General features: G+C 38.3%; 2 protein-coding genes across 4 annotated transcripts in view; one reads left to right on the forward strand and one right to left on the reverse strand.

The window, feature by feature from the left end:
* IMPG1 (interphotoreceptor matrix proteoglycan 1) overlaps positions 1 to 11,877 on the forward strand; it is a 56,089-nt gene extending 44,212 nt beyond the window's left edge. Inside the window, exons 13-19 of the mRNA XM_058020577.1 lie at positions 479 to 1,035; positions 1,813 to 2,032; positions 5,143 to 5,353; positions 7,203 to 7,379; positions 7,479 to 7,660; positions 7,966 to 8,049; positions 10,208 to 11,877. Of these exons, the coding sequence (XP_057876560.1) occupies positions 479 to 1,035; positions 1,813 to 2,032; positions 5,143 to 5,353; positions 7,203 to 7,379; positions 7,479 to 7,660; positions 7,966 to 7,997 (1,379 nt within the window). The 3' untranslated portion in view covers positions 7,998 to 8,049; positions 10,208 to 11,877. The remainder of the gene's footprint in view (positions 1 to 478; positions 1,036 to 1,812; positions 2,033 to 5,142; positions 5,354 to 7,202; positions 7,380 to 7,478; positions 7,661 to 7,965; positions 8,050 to 10,207) is intronic.
* A 776-nt stretch (positions 11,878 to 12,653) lies between these two features.
* Positions 12,654 to 19,581, reverse strand: part of MYO6 (myosin VI) — a 102,881-nt gene continuing 95,953 nt past the window's right edge. For all 3 annotated transcript variants that reach the window (XM_058020102.1, XM_058020101.1, XM_058020104.1), the window contains 2 exons: positions 18,332 to 18,550; positions 12,654 to 16,058 (listed from right to left, as the gene is read on the reverse strand). In XM_058020102.1, the coding sequence (XP_057876085.1) occupies positions 15,859 to 16,058; positions 18,332 to 18,550 (419 nt within the window). In that variant the 3' untranslated portion in view covers positions 12,654 to 15,858. The remainder of the gene's footprint in view (positions 16,059 to 18,331; positions 18,551 to 19,581) is intronic.

Genomic DNA, 19,581 nt, shown 5'->3' on the forward strand with positions numbered 1-19,581 from the left:
GTAAATTGACACAGTTTGCTTCTGGAGGGGCTGTATTGTTTTTGTAATCACATTTTATGATTGCTGGCAAATAATAGCTTTAGCTTTTCACAGAGCGAAGCAGAATGACTCTGGCATACAAGCGTTCCAAGCAGAGAGCTCAAAGCTCCAATCTCCCCTTTCAGACAATATAAACTGACAGTGTGATTATGTACCTTCAGAACAAGAATGTGCTGTAGAGGTTCAGGAAAGACTTGCCAAGCATAAATATTAGACATAGAACCTGCAGAAATCCCATGTCTCAAACATGTGTATGAGGTATTTTGTTTCAGTAGACCTTCTTGGTGATGGCGTTAACATTTTCATATTTACATAAGGTTAAACTTTTTGTTAAAAATGTTCAGTGGAAATACCATATAAATTTCTTTTTACCATGCTTGATGCTTTTTGTGCTTGCTTTTCAGCATAGCTAATTCGGTTTTATCATGTTTTCCTGCAGCAGTTAAGATCATGGAAGAACCAGAATCATCAGGGGAGGACATTTTTGTTACGGCCAGCACTTATGAAGGGTTGCCTTTCTTTACTGCTCCAAGTGGCGTCTCTACCGTGCAGCCTGGAGCTGTCATCACCGATGTGCTGCCACCAATAGCGCCGCTGCCCGCAGCCACCAGCCCGTCCTACAGCCCCTCTGAGATCATTGAGCAGTCCCTGGAGTTACCAGGTCCCTCAGTGCCAGCCCCTGAGGGGGTTCCTGTGGATGGCACGGGGATGGGCGTGCAGGACCTCGCGGCCGAGCTGGATCAGATGGGCGCCGTCAGCACGGCGGGGCTGGACGAGGGCAGCGGCTACATCCCAGTGCTGACCACGGAGCCCGCAGAAACCACCCCTGCCCCCGTGCTCAAGTACGTCACCACCAGCTCCATGACCACTGCCGCCAAGGGCAAAGAGCTCGTGGTTTTCTTCAGCCTGAGGGTGACCAACATGCACTTCTCTGACGACCTCTTCAACAGGAGCTCGACAGAATACAAAGCACTGGAACAACAGTTCATGCAGTTGGTGGGTGAAAATCGACCTGAACAGCACTTGTGGTAGCTGGGTGCAGTTTAAAGGAATACACTGAAGTGAACAGTATCTTAACAGTACTAAACCCTACTAGAGTTCAGTCTGATAAGCTGTATTTTAAAGGATCCATAAGCCTGGGATGCTCTGAGAGTCTGAAGACAGGGTTTATGAAGTCAGTGATGAAAGATTTTACTTGATCAAGAGAACCCAGATATATGCCTAGCATGTAATTTATTTGGCTTTTTCTTAGATCCACATCAACACTATAGCAGTGCTGATTATATCTGAGACTTGTGTCTGCTTGCTGCATTAAAAATAGGCTTTTAAAAATATATCATAGCATAGACTGTGATTAGATATGGATTTTCTCTGTTGGTACAATAGGGCACAGGTCAGCTCAGCTATAACATGCCTATTATACTATGCCCTAACCGGCCTGGATTGAATGTTTGAAAATAATTAAAGTTGGCAAAAAGTGAGGTAATTTTTTTCTCTTCCAGATGAATAAACCTCCCAGCTGCTATGCATTTCATTACAGGGGAAATTGCTGCCCATCCATCTCAATACATTATTGAGAAAAGAGCAGAAATCCAGAAGAAGATACTGCTAAACAGAAAAGTTAATTTGTTCATGGAGCTTAACAATTGTATTAAACTCAGGGAAATAAATCTGTGATGTGTGTACTTGATAATGAAAATTGACTATAAGAGAAATTAATAGCAGGTAGACACTGACAGCAAGTTAAAATAAAGGCAAATTTCTGTTTTGCAGTTACTTCCATACCTTCAGTCCAACCTTACAGGTTTTAAGCACCTGGAAATTCTCAACTTCAGGAATGGAAGTGTGATTGTGAACAGCAAAATGAAATTTGCCAAGACAGTGCCATACAATATCACAGAAGCAGTACACTGTGTTTTGGAAGATTTCTGTGATGCTGCAGCTCAGCACCTCAATTTGGAGATTGACAGCTATTCCCTGGATATTGAGCCAGGTAAGATTGCATTACTAATGTATATGCTAAATCAAAACTAAGCAGACAATCTTTTTTCAGACTGTTACAGCTTCAGAAGTATGACTGTGTTGGAAACAACCACATTAGCAATATCCTTCCAGTGATAGGGGGTAATAAGATGAAAAAAGATGTTGCAAGTTCTCTGCAGATGTATTTTCTTACTGTAATGAAAAGCTGGGTGGAGCTGTTGGGCTGTGCTTGTTCACCAGCTGCTGCTCAGAGACAGAGTGATCTCTGGAATAAGTGCTGGGTGTAAGAAATGCTCATGTGCAGTTTGCAGGTCTTGCATTGGAGTATGGAAACAAAATTTCTGGTGATTATTGCAATGTTGTAAGCAAACCATAGTTTAGAGCATTATTTGATCTTTTTCTAAAGAGATACAGCATTCAAAACAAAAGGAGACTGTGTAGGAATAATTGGATTCTACAGATACTCACTAATTGGGCATGACTTTATGTAGTACTCCATAGATTTGTAATTCTAGAATCCCTCTGGATTTATATCTTTCAAATAAGTTTGTAGTCTTTGCTAAACAGTAGAAAGCCAGTAACTACACATCTGGACACTATTCTTACGTCAAAAACTTAGTGTTTTCAAAAACGACACTATTTTATAAAATTGAAGCCTAAATCTATTTTCAGGCTCTGGCAATTATTTCAGGGTTGAATTTAATTTCATTGTCATGGAGAAGAACAATAGCAAAAGTATGCAGATGCCTCAAGCAGTTTTGGTTAAGCTGTTTTTTTATTTACAGATCTATGACAATTCTGGAACAAAAATCCATTTAAAATTCAGTTTCTAACCAGTTTTCTTTTTACATATGTCTTTGTGGCCACTAAAAGCATAGGTAGCTTGTGGTAAAGAAAGCTAACAAAATCACAGTATTCTATCCTCCAAATAAACCATAATAAACTGATGTTTGATGAATAAAATATCAAATTAGTTAATTATAAAGAGTAAACTTTGGACTGCCTTATGTTCCCTGCTTTAGTAATGAATTTTCATTAAATAAAAATTAAAATAAGAAAGATCCTAAAATGCAAATTCATAAAAAATTTTAAATCTTTCATCTTCATCTAATATGCTTTACTGATGTGGTATTTCAACATTAATTCAAGAAAACAGAGAATTCATTACAGAGAATTTGTGGAGAGAGCTGTTTTATCGAGGCTTATAAGCTTATTAGGTAATATATAGTAGTATATATAACTTATAAAGTAGCTTATAGAGTCAAAATAGAAGAAATTGTGTTCACAGAGCCAGTGTATTCCAGTACAGGTGTGGCAAAGCAGGTGCGTTTTAATTTCAGAAAACAAACCAAAAAAATTAAATCCAACCTGTCTATCAAGTTAAGGTAATATAAGCAAATTCCTCTTTATTGTGAAACTGAGAGCCATCTAGTGGTAATGATCTACCAAAGCGAAACATGGATGGGAACTGAGAGTCCAAAATCCACATCAAGAGTCAGCAGCTGTAAAGGGCTGGCTGCACTGGTCCTAAATAATACCATAAAGAAGGACTTTTCAAAATACCTGCATGAAATATTTCATTAAGAATTAATAATTAATTTTTGTAATTGATTTTTTAAAAATCATTAATAATTATTTTCTATGGAAACAGAAAATATAACAACGTATGCATGTATGTGTTAAGGAAGATGAAATATTATCACAAGAACTCAGCCCAGCCAAATGCTTGAGCCAAGCTCTACTTGTTGTTGTTGTTGTTTACCTGTGCTCACACTCCCAGTCCAGGAGCACAGGACGTATCAAGCCAACATGCACACTGCATATAGCAAAGGGAAATGGTGCACACTAAACCACCAGTCAAAAATTAAAAACAGGAATTAGCCATAAAATTATCGAGGGATTATAAGTGATCAGCTCTGCTGGATTCATTTCTACCATTGAAGAATATCCCAGTGTGTGTCTGAGATTTCCAGTATTCCTATAACAAATGCAGTCTTCATTTTCCATTTAAATTAGTATTACTGAGCATCTGGTGTATAAAGCATGAATGGCTGCAGAAGATAACTCTCATCCCAGTTACAAGCTGCAATGTCCAGTACAAACCTTCCCTTTAAACTACATCATTATAAAGGGCCACAGCTCATACCTGTATATCTGCTCTCGTTTCCTTCTCTGCACTCTTTTCCTTCTCTGCTCTCTTTTTCTTTTCATTTTTTTTAATTTTTATTTGTTTTCCTTTCTGTATTCATATATCTTACCGGGGCTGTTTGATGGCAAGAACAGGATTTGTATCCCCTGATCTGCTTCTCACCTTTTTGCCTTCTAAGGTTTTTGCCCCATGGTACCCAGGACACAGGCTCCATCAGACAGGACAGGTGGATGCAGCCCTCCTCCTCATCACCCCATCAGTACAAGTTGGATTGGCAGAGAATGGGAAAGGAGAAGCAAAGTTGTGTAACAGCTGTCTCTGATTTGGGCCTTCCCATGAACATCAGCAGGGTCCTTTTCCCTTAATCTCACAGAGGCATCTCTCACTAATATTTAAAAAACAAAACAAAAAACCAAACAGGCCTTTCCAATGTTATTATACCATAACACAAAAAAACCCCAAAAAACAAACAAACAAAAAACCCACCCATGAAAAACCCCCACACTACAAAGCCTGTAAGCATATTCTTTGGAATATGGCAGTATTTCTACATTTTGGGTTTTAGGATTGTGCAATATTCAATAATCTAATTCCATTCCTCTGTTGTGCCCTAAATTATGTGTTTAAGAACACATAATCAGAGTCGAAATTATTTAATAAGGCTGTAGCACAGGATCCATGAGTATGATGATAGCACTCACAGCAAAAACAGGGTAAAATCATCCAAATGTGAAAATCCTTGTCAGTGAGATGAAAACAAACTCAGTGCACAACAGAGATGGGGTAAATCAGTGCAGACGTCACCATGACCTGGCGGTGTCCTGTACAGGAAGCGGCTGTCCGTCCTTCCATGCTGGACAGCATCCTCCTCTCAGCCCGGTAAACACGAGCTGTTTTCTCTGGCTGCCACAAGCCCTGCCAAGGCCCTTTGGGGGGAACGCTTCACTTACTGATTCACCCCTCCTTTGCAGCCGATCAGGCAGACCCCTGCAAGTTCCTGGCCTGTGACAAGCTTTCCGAGTGCGTGCTGAACGAGTGGACCGGGGAGGCCGAGTGCCTGTGCAGGCCCGGCTACGGCAGCCGGGACGGGCTGCCCTGCCGCAGCCTGTGCGAGCTGCAGCCCCAGCTCTGCCTCAACGGCGGCAAGTGCGAGCTGGTGCCGGGAACGGGAGCTGTCTGCAGGTAAACGCATTGATGAATTCTCCTAACAGCCCCAGAAACCGTGCCCACGAGCCAAAAGCTCGACATTCAGATGCTGTAAGTCACACTGCAAGCGCCCTTCTGAGGTATAAATAGTCTCACCGTGGATAAATCCATTTCTGCCTGTTAGTATACAGAGAACATTATGATCTAGTTATTTTTAAAGATGCTTCGGAAATTTATTAGGAATTCAGCATCGTTGGCAGTGATGACACACACAAAGGCATGCATTCATTTCAGATTTCCAAACACACTTTGGAAAAATGGAATAACACATTCACAGTTTTGCTACCAATTACATTGTAGCATTTTAAGCAGTTACATTTTTGTAAGATATGTTAAAAAGAAAACCTTTATTTGGAATATGACAGTATTTCTACATTGCAGATCTTAGGATTGTGCAATATTCAATAATCTAATTCCATTCCTCTGTCATGGCCTAAATTATGTGATTAGAGACCACGTAATCAGAGTGGAAATTATTTCTCTCACATAAGGCTTCTGGACTGCGATTCCAGACCACCCAATAAAGCACGTGAAGGCTGAAGCTGCTTTCAGGGATTTCTGGGAAAGACTTGAAGATTAGCAGCTCTTCCTTACTGCAAATATATTTCTTAAGGATTTTTTAATGGAATTATCTTAAGTCAATACTGAGAACTTCACAGTACTTGAACATATTCACTCTCTTCCAAAGTATCAAGTATCTTCTCACTGTAAGACTGGACAATTCACAGCTTTTTGTGAAACTGTATACTAGACTGGCACACAGTAGTTAACCAGCCATGAACATAAGCAAGGATCAAGTTACAATTCTTGCATTTGTTTATTTTCTCTCAATACTTTGACTAGATTAACAATACATCTTTTACCTTACTTAAGATTAACATCAAAAATTAAGATACCATTGGAAAAATTATTCAAATTATTCACTGGAACAACCCAACTACCAAAATTAATTTTCTTCAGTGGGTATCACAGGAATTATATTGAATTCACCACAATTACTGCCAAATTCCTGACTTTCAGAGTCACAGTAGAGCAGCTGCAGCATTTAGTGAATGTGGAAGTGAGCCTGTGACCTAGAAAGTTCCTCTTCAAAACTTCCCTGAGGTAGCAAGGGGTCTGACCTATTCCTCCAAGACTCATGCACTAAGCAAAATAATCCTTTCCCCATCCAGAAAAACCCTGAATGTACAAGTATAACTAAACCAACATGAGGACTTATAAAAGCACTAAAAATAATAAATGAAATTTTTTGTGAATTATAGCAAGTCACAAATTCCCACCAGTGTTGGACTGACAGCTTGTGCAAACTAGTACTGTCAGAGAGAAAATTATAGCCTACTATTTGCCCTTGTGCTCCTTGTAAATTCACTTCCCCCTTGTCTTGTAGAGTTCTGCTACTTGTAGTAGAACTCCTATTCCAGACCTTACTCCCCAGAGTGAAATCACCAGAAAACAGAATATAAGCTTCAAAGTTGTGTTCAGACATTACCTTAAAACACACCTGAACTTCCAAAGTTCTAAACCACAAATGTTACCTGTGGGGTCAGAAATTTGTCAGAGATATTTAAAATGCATTGTTTCCTTAAAATTTGTAGGTCGGCAAGGAATATGTCAGTTTCTTTTTATTTAAAACTCACTCTTGAGTGTAAAAATACTATCTTTCCCTATGATCAATCTCATAATTTTCATGCAGAAACATAATTATTTGTAGTGGAAATAATGAGTTCATATTACATTGGAGATTTTCCGTTCTTTTTGTTTAAGATACTCAGTATTTTTTGCCTTGAAGTTCTGTACATTTTTTCTCTTCCTTTCCTTATTTTAGATGCCCTGTACGTAGACACCAGCTTTACCAAGGACAGCGCTGTGCAAAATTTGCTCCAGAACCCACACAACCCTTCATTTTTAAACCTCTCATTCTTGGCTTAGGAAGCCTTGGTTTTCTTTTCATCATTTTAATTATTAAGATAAGAAGAAAGTGCAAAAGAAACTCTAATTTGCAGTAAGCTGCTCACCATCTTTTCCTTCACATTTCAAAATATTCCTTTTGTTTCTTTTGCAATTTCAAATCTTACCTAAACAAAAATGTTCTGCATTGTAGAAGTCCTACTCTCAGCAGCTGCAATCCAGAAAATGCTGTAAGGATTAATCCTGCTTTTGAACACGATGAATCCCTATCTAGCTTTTGTCACACGGCTTGCAGTGTAAGTGCTTGTCTCAGTTCCTCAGAGATCCTTGATCACGAAGCATTACATGAACTTGAAAACACAATTCAGCCTGGAGGTAAACTGCATGGAAATCCCTTTCTCATCCCTCAACCAACAGCCCCACCTGAAATAACAGGTCCACCTTCGTGTATTAACTCCACAACTAAATCAAACTTGAAGCTACTCTTGCTTGGCAATTTCAGAACTGAAAATACTAATGCATTCATTGCTTTCCACATTTACTGCAGTGTAGTTCTCATAACAGGACTGTAGAACTGCTTTTCTTACAGCTGTCTTGCATGGCTCTGCCAGTCTATCCTAGCCGAGTGCTTTTAGCCATTTAGAGAAATAATTAGTGGTTTGGTTTTTTTACTCTTGTAGGTCACCAGATGAGTTTACAAAACCAAGACTGACAAGTTAGTCCCTGGAATTCTTCGTTTCCAGCATCAGCCACACAAAATCAAGGTTTGTGACTATTTTCAAGAGCCTTAAAAATCTGTTCTGTCCCATTGTCAATGTTATCAGGGAGCCTCTTTGTAGTAATTCCATACAAAGAAAAGCTCAGGGTTTTTTGATGCTTGATAGGACAACTACATTTGCTTCACAAATGTTTTTATGCAACAAAGCTCTATTTTGTATAACCATGTGGTAATGTGGCAGTCACTGGAACATGTGAAGGAAGAAGAAATACCTGAAATGACGAAGTTACACAAAATGCAATCCAAAGGAGAGGTTTAAATAGCAGTGCTAAAAAAATCTCAGATCACTCAGTCTGGTTAAGCTACATAGAGTTTGGCAAGTAGGAATTCTAATTTGAGCAGAATATAGCTCATATCTCAAGTATTATTTCAAGTTTTGCAACTTGAAACACCTTGTATCTTTGTGGGGGGAAAAAGACAGAAAGGAGAAAAGCTGAGTCAAACTTCCTCTAAAATTGACAGACTGTTTCTGATGTATCTGAGTATGTCCTCTTGTTAGGTAAAATAAAAAGCTTTTACTTTGCCATTTTAATTTTTGTGAATTACAGCCCAATTAGGAATAAAAAGGTTTTGCTATAGCTGTTAGCACCCTTTGTTATTGTGGGGAATATCAGTACAGGAGTGCTCTTGGCACTAGCTGGACATTTTGGAAGACAGGATATCAACTACATGAATCTCGAGCTCCTAACATGTTTGTTGTTATGTAAATAAAGGAACAAGCAAAGATACCATAAAGAAAAGATTTATTGTCACTGATATTCATCATTCCCAGGTGTGATCTTTTCACGTACAGTTATAGACTGAGCTGAAAATGGGGGGACTGGAATGCAAAGATAGAGATGGAGAAAGGTGGAGATGGACAAAGCAGCAGGGAGTAGCAGTTTGGAAAAGCTCAAGAATGAACTCACTTCACTGGTCATAAAAGCATGAGCACAGATGTTTGCAATTAGTATTTTACACCCACCTTAAAAGAAATGTGCCTGTGGGCAATTGTAGACCAATAAACTTTCATAATAGCTAAACTACTTAAAATTTCTACATAGAAAAGAATTAAATATTTTATTAAGTAATAAAATGGCACATCTGTGAAAGAAAACACGGTCTGTGTCATCTAGACCATATTTGAATTGCCAAAAGTACATTGACAAAGCTCTTCTCAAGATCTAGTTAAGTAAATTAATTTAGTAAGAAATCCAGCAACCACAAAATTGAAATGGATTTTAAAAAACTGAGTCTATTTTTCACTGTTGCTTAAGTTCACAGTGAATGTTTACATCACCCTTAGATTCAACATGTTTTTAATGATTTGACAAAAGTCAATGGCAGAAGAAAATGAAAGTCGAACACCTTTCATTAGCTGAAATTAAGAGGAGCACTTTGATTTCACAATCTAAAAAACTCCTTCAGGGCTAAGATTTTTTAAATAGAATATGGCCCTTGAACTGTATTTTCAGGATGTGGCTATCTAGAGCTTGTAGGCCAAATTGAGAATTCAGTACTTAAATTCTGGCTTGCAATATATAATGACAGAAGTGACAGCTTTTTAGGACATATTATCTAGAGTAAGTACAGCTCTGTATTTATAAAGGCATATATGAAAATAGGCATAAAGTTTCAGTAGAAGCTAAAATAACCCTGAAATCCTTCCCAAATATGAAAAATGTCTCCAGTTTAGTTATAGAATCACTGCATGGAAAATTATTTTAAAACTTCCTTATCAGAAGGGATTTTGATTGGGTGGAGTTTTACCCAATTAGTCATTCATGAAGTAACAACCTTTACCATCTCCAGGCATGGTGCATCCACTACTTCTTTGGGCACTCTTTCAGTGCCTCACCACCCTCACAGTTAAGAATTCCTTCCTTACATCTAATCTAAATCTCTTTCACTTTAAAGCCATTCCCTCTAGTCCTATCACTCTCTGCCCTTGCAAAACATCTCTCTCCCTCCCTCTTGGGCCCCCTTTAGGTACTGAAAGGCCACTAGAAGGTCTCCCTGAAGCTTTCTCTTCTCAAAGCTCGATTCTTATGATGAACTACAATTATCAGATTTGCGTGTGACCTTGCCCATTAGCCGTTAGATAAATAGTACACTTTCAAATTCAACAATACTTTTCAAGTGACTTAAGGGACTCTCTCTTATAGGTCTTCAAGAAAGAAGGTCTGCATTATTCAAGACTGGACTTCAGGATGAGTATGAAAAAAAAAAAAGATTCCTAAAGATACAGTATTTTGGCTCTAAAATCAGTGCACATTTAAAAAGAATAGTTTTACTGAAGGAAAACAAATGACCAAGTTGAGCAGCTTTTGAGCATGTCTAAAATGCCTGGTAGGAAGTCCCACTACTGAGATGCATGCATTAAGTGTCTGGTGCTTACACATCTTAACTGTTTTATTTAAGAGCTGAGTGCTAGAAGCAGATTTTGCTGAGATGTGACATTTTTCAATATTGTATGTTACAACCATTCTGGTAAAAATCTCAGTGGAGCTTCAGTGCATTTCTGTACCCCTCTACTAACCTTCCTTACACACACTGATGCAAATGGTGAATGGAAATTAGAGCTGTCATTGACCAAAGGCCACATTAAAAAAATTTGGGAACTTCTTCATTCCCTCTCTGAATGCTCACATGGCAAATCACACAGAAGTTGCATTTAATTTTTCAAGGGTTTCCATGAACATCAGATTCCTATTTTTCTGTTAATAAATACATAATTTTTACATACCTACATATTTACTTAGGTGTTTAATTCTGGTGACAGAATTCTGGTGACAGGATTTAACCTTTTTGCTGAGGTACAATATGTGGAGCTTCATCTTTTTAGAACATGAGATTTGTATTCACAAGCACCCGCCTGGTAATGAGTAGATTAGAATTGCACATGAGAACCTACATTTTAGAGTCAGTATCCACACAAATAATTTTGAGAGGTTACTGTTAGTTTTTGTAGGAGAAATCCAAGCAGACAATGGGGGGCCATTAAGTATTTTGTAGGCTTATTAATTTATGAATCAACAATCCTGATTTGAGTAGGAGCATTATTTTACCCTGAGTATCTTTTTCTTGAGTATGTGTGTCTATTTATATTCTGCACCAGTGTTGTACTCAGGCACTGGTTTGCTGCTTGGTGCACACCAGAAGTCGTACTTACAGCTCAAACTGAGCTCCTACAAAGTTCATGACTATCCTGGATGACAACCCCTCATCCAGATGTGAAACTTCTGTGTATTCAGGACAGCACCTGACTTTGGTGACAAAAACTCTTACTTCATGCCGTGCAGTTACCACAGCAAAGACTGAACTTTGATTTCCTTTCTCAAGTCCTCTCAAAAGAACGGTTTCTGAATTCCAAACAACTGCACGGGTTTGCCTGCAAAACCAGCGGAACTGGTGACTGCGTACGGATGAAGGCAGTGCACCAAGAACACAAGCTTGAGTTTCCACAGCTGAAATAGTGGTTTTACTCACTCCATTTAAGTAGGAAAGAAAAATAAAGAAGAAACCTAAGACATGTTTTTACACAGTAACATTTCAGAATAAAATTACTTTAAAAGTACTTTTTGCAAGGAACAGGAAGTCATCCTTGCCTAAAAATGCTAGCTTTCACTATTGCTCATGTAAGCTAAGAATGCATTAAGAATGCTGATAGCATTCCATTTTTTTCCATTACAAATGTATTTTTGTATGTGTTTAGTGTATTTCAACTTATACTAGTTATCATTAGTCAGATTAAAAAATAAGTAATTTTAAAATGTGTATTTTAATAATGATTATTCATGATTGTATTATCACTCTCAACAATTAATTACCAAATATTTGCTGGACGTAAACCTTTTGTATTTCAATAAAACATAATAAAATTATTTACTTGAAAATTTCACAGGGAATTGAAGTGGTACCTAATATTGCACATAAGCTTATCCTGTTACTTTAAAACTGATATAAAGTTACAGTTGGCGAAAAAGCATAAGGAAACTGAAACAAAATTACATTTCCTAGATAAAGTATGAATTATTTGAATATTTTTAAATTAAAAACTACCACTGTAATTTGGCCCTTAAGATGAGAAAGTTCTATAAGACTCTAAGGAGAACACAAAACCACAAAACCCTCACAAAAGCAATACCACATCTCCATCCCAAACATAAAGCTTCCCCCACAGAGCACACATTCCAAGCAGCAGAGTTGATGTCACCAGTCACTGACTGACACAAGCTAAAATTAAAAGGATGCAGAGTACATAGCATAGCAAATGATAGACACATTGGAAGTGATAGCAATAAATGTTTTTTAAAAAGTATTGAAAGTAAAAAGATACTTGTTTCAATAAATACTGAGAAATGAAGCTTGAGATTTAGGAAAACAAAATCAGAATTTTCTAATATCAGAATGTTATTTTGGAGGAACACTTACCTTAGAAAGATAAAATCTTTACTAGAATAAAGCTTTAAAAAGTAGGTTTAAGCACCAAAAATATCTCATGGAAAAACAGCAGACATAACCAGCAAAGGAATATTTTTTGCCTTTCTCATAACTTAATTAACCCTTATGCTTCAACTCTTCAAAGACAAAATAGTAAGAAGATACAAGTAAGATTTCAGCATGGAATATGTTTATTTTTTATTTTTAATTTTCATTACAGTATTAAGAGGTCATTTAAATACTTTAAATAAAGATATTTGAAGAAAAACCCAGAGGATTCAACTAGGTAAAGAAAAACACAATCTTATCAGTGGATAAAAGACAAGTATTGAATGACCTTAGGAACTTCAGAATAACATTCTCAAGAAAATGCATATTCCTGGGTCACCTAGTCAGGAATGCAGCTTAGTGTGGTGCTTCTCTTCCTGTTCTTTGTTTTGTGGAACATTTTAGGCAGATCTCAACTATAATGGACAACTTCACTGACAGGCAGGAAGAATTTATTTTTAATGAAACATGCAAAGAACCAAGTCAATGTGCTTCAAAAACCTCTATAATTTTCTCTATAATTATAAATCAGATAGGCATCAGGTCCTACTACAGTCCTAAATATCAACCCTCTCACCTCCTTTTATATTTCCTCTCCAAATCAACCAACTATAATTATCTGACACATTACAAAGGACCATGGAAACAACTGGTAGGCAGTTAAATATTACCAGACATGTAAAAAAAATAAAATAATCTGAAACTAATTGAAAATTAATTATGTTTCACAAAAAGATAAGTAAAACTAAAAGCAGAAGCTGCTTTTGGTGTGGAGTGAAAAAAGGGAAAAAAAAGCAGTCTGCTACTGTGCAAAGTAGAATACCCCGATTTCTGGAATGCATGTTCTGCTTCCCTCAGGCATACTTCTGGAGCAATGCTGGGAGGTGGGAACATCTCATTAAGGGTCCAGCCACCAGACCCTCTTCCACTATTTCAAAGTCCATTTTATTTTCATGATAGCTCATCTTTGTTAGTCATTTAGTAAAGAAAAATTTCCATACACCCCATTCTGATGAAAAAAAGGGTAAAAATTTTCTTTCAAATGCCAGTCAAGGAAATCTTGACATAACTAAAGGAAGAGAGTGGAAAAATGTAGTTAATTTCATTCAAATTCTCTGCAGAGAATTTACACACACACATACTAAAATATTTAAGCACATATATGTGTACATACCTACACATGTGTAAGCATTTGAGGTTCTTTGCTTACAATATTCAGTCTCATAAGATCCGTGGATTTTTAAAGATACATACAGTGAGATGGAATGTGTTAAGTCCAGCAGCTAAACCCAGACAGAAACACACACAGGTCAGGTCAGTGATTTTTCTTCCTTGGATCGCGTGAGTGAGCACAGCTTCTTGCAGTGCTAAGTGTTTGGGGACTGGAAGCTGTCACATTTTGGTTCCAATGCAGAAACACATTAAACCAGTAATCTAAATTTCATAAGCTGCACCTTTAAACTCACGCAACACTGTACAGGTTTGCACACAACTTCCCAGCCAGTAGTCTGATGCCCTTCTCCTTTCACCTTCCAGCCAAAAAAGACTCTTTCAGTGAAGAATTTGGGTAAAATGAAAACAATTTTCTCATTTGCAATCACATGAGCAGGAAGTAGAGTGGGTCTGCAGCAGAAGCTGAGATTCCCTGATGCAGTGGGTGTGTAGTGAGTTAAATACCACTTGAATATCTCCACATTATTCCCATGAGGAGTGTGTTTATAACAACAAGCAGACTGTGGCACGCAACCATAGTCTAAGGTCAGCAAGGACTTTTCTTTGTGCTACAGAATCACCCCTCTTGAAAATTCAGTATATTTATGCCTTTTAAAAATGAAAGCTTCCAGGAGGTTTCATGCTCAGTAAGGAGTGTGGAAATTATTTCATACTGTAAGCAAACTGTCAATTAAAAAGGGCAAAAATTCATTTTTAAATCAAGCTATGAATTGGACATCAAGCTACTTATATTTTGGATTTTTATTAAGAGAGATAATAAATGGTAATGTTTAATTTGTTGAAATAATGGCTAGCAAGGTAAAGCAACATTCACTTAAGTGAAAGAGATGCTTCTTAAAACTGCATGAAATTAATGATTTCCACCCACAAAAACTCCCCAAACAAACAGTTTCATAAGGGAACTGTTACAAGCTATGAAACTTGATAGAGGAGATTAATATACAGCTCAGCATCCAAGTCACTATGATATTTCAGTACACTAAAAATTTTATCTATTTCATCAGCACATATTATTAAGATGCATTATGTTGTTGGACCAATTTTTTATACAGTCTAACAAAAGTTACAGAACTTGTATCTCTTGTTACAGTTAAAATAAAGAGGATTTCTGAGGCTCAGGCCTCAATACTCAGTTAAGTTATACTGCCAGCAAAAAGCTGAACATATTTCCCTTAGTGCTATCCTTAATCTTATATACCTTCAGATACAAAGCTTGGACAATTTTGCATAGTATGTTGAAATTACACTACCTGGCTAAACAAACTGTCCAAGAATCGCTAATAGAAATGTCGTCAGAAAAATAAAGTCTGAAGCAGATTTGTACTAAAAAGAGAGAAAAAAAATCTACAAGAAAAGTGGTATAAGCCCTAAAGAGCAGTACATTCTTTGAGGACCTCCAATATTATACTATTTTGACGTATATGAATGCTTTTCTTGGAACATGCAGAAAACTGTTTCTCTTAAACCAAGACAGAGAATGAATTTAATAGGGGTTTATAGGTCTCAAGTTTAGGAGGATTCCCATCAGGTTCTGGAAAAACAAAAATCATTAAATACAGACACTAACCAGTTTGCAAATCAGGACATAAAATGTCACAGATTATATAAAAGTATACTCCAACTTCTCCATAACAGAAGTCAAAGCTAAGGCCTCACAATTCCAGTTATTAGAAATAACATATTCTCTTTACTAGGCCACCACTTGAAGCCAGCTACTCAGTGTTTTAAAGAAGGAATCTTATAAAAAGCTGGTTGCAGTGCAGTTCTTTGCAATATGTACCCAAGTACAGACAGACTGCTTGAAAGTATTAAGAGTTACAACAGAAACAGTTAAAGAAAATGCAACATAACAACAAAATGCAGCAAACTACACTGCCTGAAGTTTCTTCAGGGTCCTCATACCTAGTAAAGTTCACTACACAGATTAAACATCATGAAGTACAAATTAACAAACCACATGATTAATAAAATCTGTTCACTTTACATTAAACATCTCTACTCTGATTACAGAACGTTTAGGCCCTCTGGAGCACAGAGGAACTCTTCCCTTTGTATGGCGGGCCAGGTTGTCATCGCGAACGCTCCTGCCCGCTTATTTCAACAGGTTCTGCAGCATCGCCGTGGCGTAGGTGGGGCGAGCCTGTCTGCTTGCAATTGCGTTTTGCAGATACTGGATGCCTCCACAGCGTTCCCAAATCTCTTCAAACTGCCTCGGTAAAATTTCAGCACCTCGCTTTCGGGTTAAGCCAGTCTCTTCAAGGTTAAGCTCACACATATCCATGTCATCCTTACCTGAAATGGTAAAGGGAAAAAGAAAACATATTTTACATCATTGAAAGATCCCATCAATAAAAATTAGATCCTTGTTAATTACATTTCCTCTCTGTAGATCTGGTTTGCTGGTAGACTTCAGAGCTTATGAGGAAGTCCTCAGATACAGGCATTTTTCAGTTTCCTGTTGCAGTTTCCTGTTCTCTGTTACACAGAGAACACTAAAACAGTATGAGAATAAACTAATATCAGATGCTGCAATTGACAAAGCTGTGCTTAAACAGCAAGCAAAAAGGAATAAAGGGAGGAAGCCAAAAGATCATCATCTCGATACATTCTTCTGAAACTCATTACAGGATGACAACCACATTCGGATTACATATACCTTCAGTTTCAGGCCACTTCACAGTGAACTGCTTTACTTATGGTTAAATGTAGCAAAGCAACTAAGAATTCCAGACTTTGGATCAAGTAGCTAATCTGTCAGCCTACCACACAAAACAAACAGTGGGACCAACACAGGCAATCCACTGAAATTATAGTGTAGCTCACAAACTAAATCGTAATCTTATTTTTAACAGGTACTCACGACAGCAGTGCTACTTTTAGCTATGGGCTTTGGCACTGAACAGCAACAGTTGGTATAAGGAATTCTACTTAAAATAATTTGCAGAAAACAAACTTTTGTTGCCAGTAAAGCATAATCCTGTAGTGAAACATATTGGCTATGGCCTTTCCTCAGTCTCTAAGTTAAATACAAAATCTCAAAACACAGAAGGGTAAGCAGCATTTCTCCAGTGTTTTCTCCCCTGTTCCTTACCCTCCAGAAAAGGAGGATACATTTCACTACCAGATAAATCTCTACTTATCCATTGCAACATTTATTTAAAATTTTTAAGATTAAAAAGCTATTTTCCCATACTAAGTAGCATAAATAGGGTAAAAGCATCAGCTTGCTATTAGCCCCATGCTACGGACAGACAATGTAACATATGTACAAATTGTTTTGATACAAACTGCTTGTAATTCTTTATAGACAACTAAAAAACAGTACAATAATGAGTAGACTTTTCCCAGATAAATTGTGATGTTTTATCTTCACACTGTCTCCAGTTCAAGGAATAATCTCAGGGTTTGTAATAATCCAACTCTTTCCATTTGATTTCCCACTGTCTATGGCTTTCCAAATTGAAGTACATGTAGAAGTAAAACATAGGACCAGTTACATGTCCCAGTGATATTCTGAAACATTTGGCCACCATCAGCAGCAGACCCAAATCCTCAAATTCTGCCGAGATAGGAAGGAAGGAAGAGAGGGAGGGAAGAGAGGGAGGGAGGGAGGGAGGGAGGGAGGGAGGGAGGAAGGAAGGAAGTGGCGGAAGGAAGGAAGTGGCGGAAGGAAGTGGCGGAAGGAAGTGGCGGAAGGAAGGAAGGAAGTGGCGGAAGGAAGGAAGGAAGTGGCGGAAGGAAGGAAGTGGCGGAAGGAAGGAAGTGGCGGAAGGAAGGAAGTGGCGGAAGGAAGGAAGTGGCGGAAGGATGTGGCGGAAGGAAGTGGCGGAAGGAAGGAAGGAAGTGGCGGAAGGAAGGAAGGAAGTGGCGGAAGGAAGTGGCGGAAGGAAGTGGCGGAAGGAAGGAAGTGGCGGAAGGAAGTGGCGGAAGGAAGTGGCGGAAGTGGCGGAAGTGGCGGAAGGAAGTGGCGGAAGTGGCGGAAGGAAGTGGCGGAAGGAAGTGGCGGAAGGAAGTGGCGGAAGGAAGGAAGGAAGGAAGGAAGGAAGGAAGGAAGGAAGGAAGGAAGGAAGGAAGGAAGGAAGGAAGGAAGGAAGGAAGGAAGGAAGGAAGGAAGGAAGGAAGGAAGGAAGGAAGGAAGGAAGGAAGGAAGGAAGGAAGGAAGGAAGGAAGGAAGGAAGGAAGGAAGGAAGGAAGGAAGGAAGTGGCGGAAGTGGCGGAAGGAAGGAAGGAAGTGGCGGAAGGAAGGAAGGAAGGAAGTGGCGGAAGGAAGGAAGGAAGTGGCGGAAGGAAGTGGCGGAAGTGGCGGAAGTGGCGGAAGTGGCGGAAGTGGCGGAAGTGGCGGAAGTGGCGGAAGTGGCGGAAGTGGCGGAAGTGGCGGAAGTGGCGGAAGTGGCGGAAGGAAGGAAGGAAGGAAGGAAGGAAGGAAGGAAGGAAGGAAGGAAGGAAGGAAGGAAGGAAGGAAGGAAGGAAGGATGGATGGATACAACTTGGGGAACTTGGAACTTCATCCTCTTTTTCTGAAGTTTGTTATCAACTCTGGACCTTCTGAAAGTTTCAACACCAACCTGCTACAAGCAGAATGGGTGCCTTGTCAGGGTGAAGCTCCATTTGCCGAGCAATCCAGGGCCCATCGAAGTGTGCGTACCACCAGCCCTTCTTCTTGTTCTGGGGGTCCTTGTACTGGTCCGCGGGGCGGATGAAGGGGATGCGGAAGTAGCGCTGCTGCCTGTTTATTTCAATCTCTTGTTGTCTGCCTGGGAGCTGGGCTGCGGGGTTCTGTTGTGCTATCATACAAAACATGCCCCCAAAAATAAGTGAACAAAGCAATTAGAAAACAAGAAAGCCATATTACTTCCTTTATTAATCAGCACATTAAAAAACAAACAAAACAACAAAACAAACAAGAAAACAAATCCCCCAGCAAAACCCAAGAGATTATCTCTCAAGGTCATCTGAAGTCTCAGCAAACCTAGAAAGTATTCCCATCTCATATAATGTGCATTCTGTTAATTGCAACAGCTAAAACACTGGTCAGAAATGGCTCATGTTGACCCCTGTACATGTTGCCCAATGGCAAGTTTAAACAAAACTAAGTAAATAAAATAACATATTCTGCTTTTGATCAATATCTAAGGTCAAACTTGCCATGTAAAGTTTCTTACCAACCAGAAACATTTATCAGCAATTGCTTTAGTTCAGTCCATTTCTTTGTAAAAAAAGATCACAGCGCACAGAAGCATTTTCAGTTGCAAACATACAAAAGCATCACTTGATGTTTGACAGTCGACACAAAAGCATGTATAATACTGTTAGAAATTACTAATTTGTTAATAGAAATGTTGGCAATAAATACTGCTTATTACAAAGCTGCCACCAAACAATTTTCTGCCTAGATTTCTATAAGTCAAAATCTGGCATTAGAAGTAATTTCTGGCTGCTTTCTTTTTTCAAGGAATTTTTTATTTCAGACCATTAAGATCAGCTGACTAAACTTCTAAAGGAGAAACTTACATGAAATTTTTTCAAGTTTCATATATATTTTTGCTAAATATTTTCCACATGCATTTTTGGACTTTTTAAGTTCCCCATATTTCAGACTCTAGAGAGAAACTCGCTTTCAAATAAAAGCAGATAATCTCTATGTTAATTCATCAAATGATCAACCTTCTTAATCTTATATATACACTATCATAATCAGTTTTAATTAGTAAATGCACTTAAAAGCAACATCCTTTCCTTTAATAGCTGCCCCTGCAAAAGTTTATTACTGATTTTGTTTTAGTGGTTTACACCACTGATACAGATACCCTGCTTA

Source organism: Melospiza georgiana, chromosome 3 (assembly GCF_028018845.1).
Source record: "Melospiza georgiana isolate bMelGeo1 chromosome 3, bMelGeo1.pri, whole genome shotgun sequence".
NCBI classification, from domain to species: domain Eukaryota; kingdom Metazoa; phylum Chordata; class Aves; order Passeriformes; family Passerellidae; genus Melospiza; species Melospiza georgiana.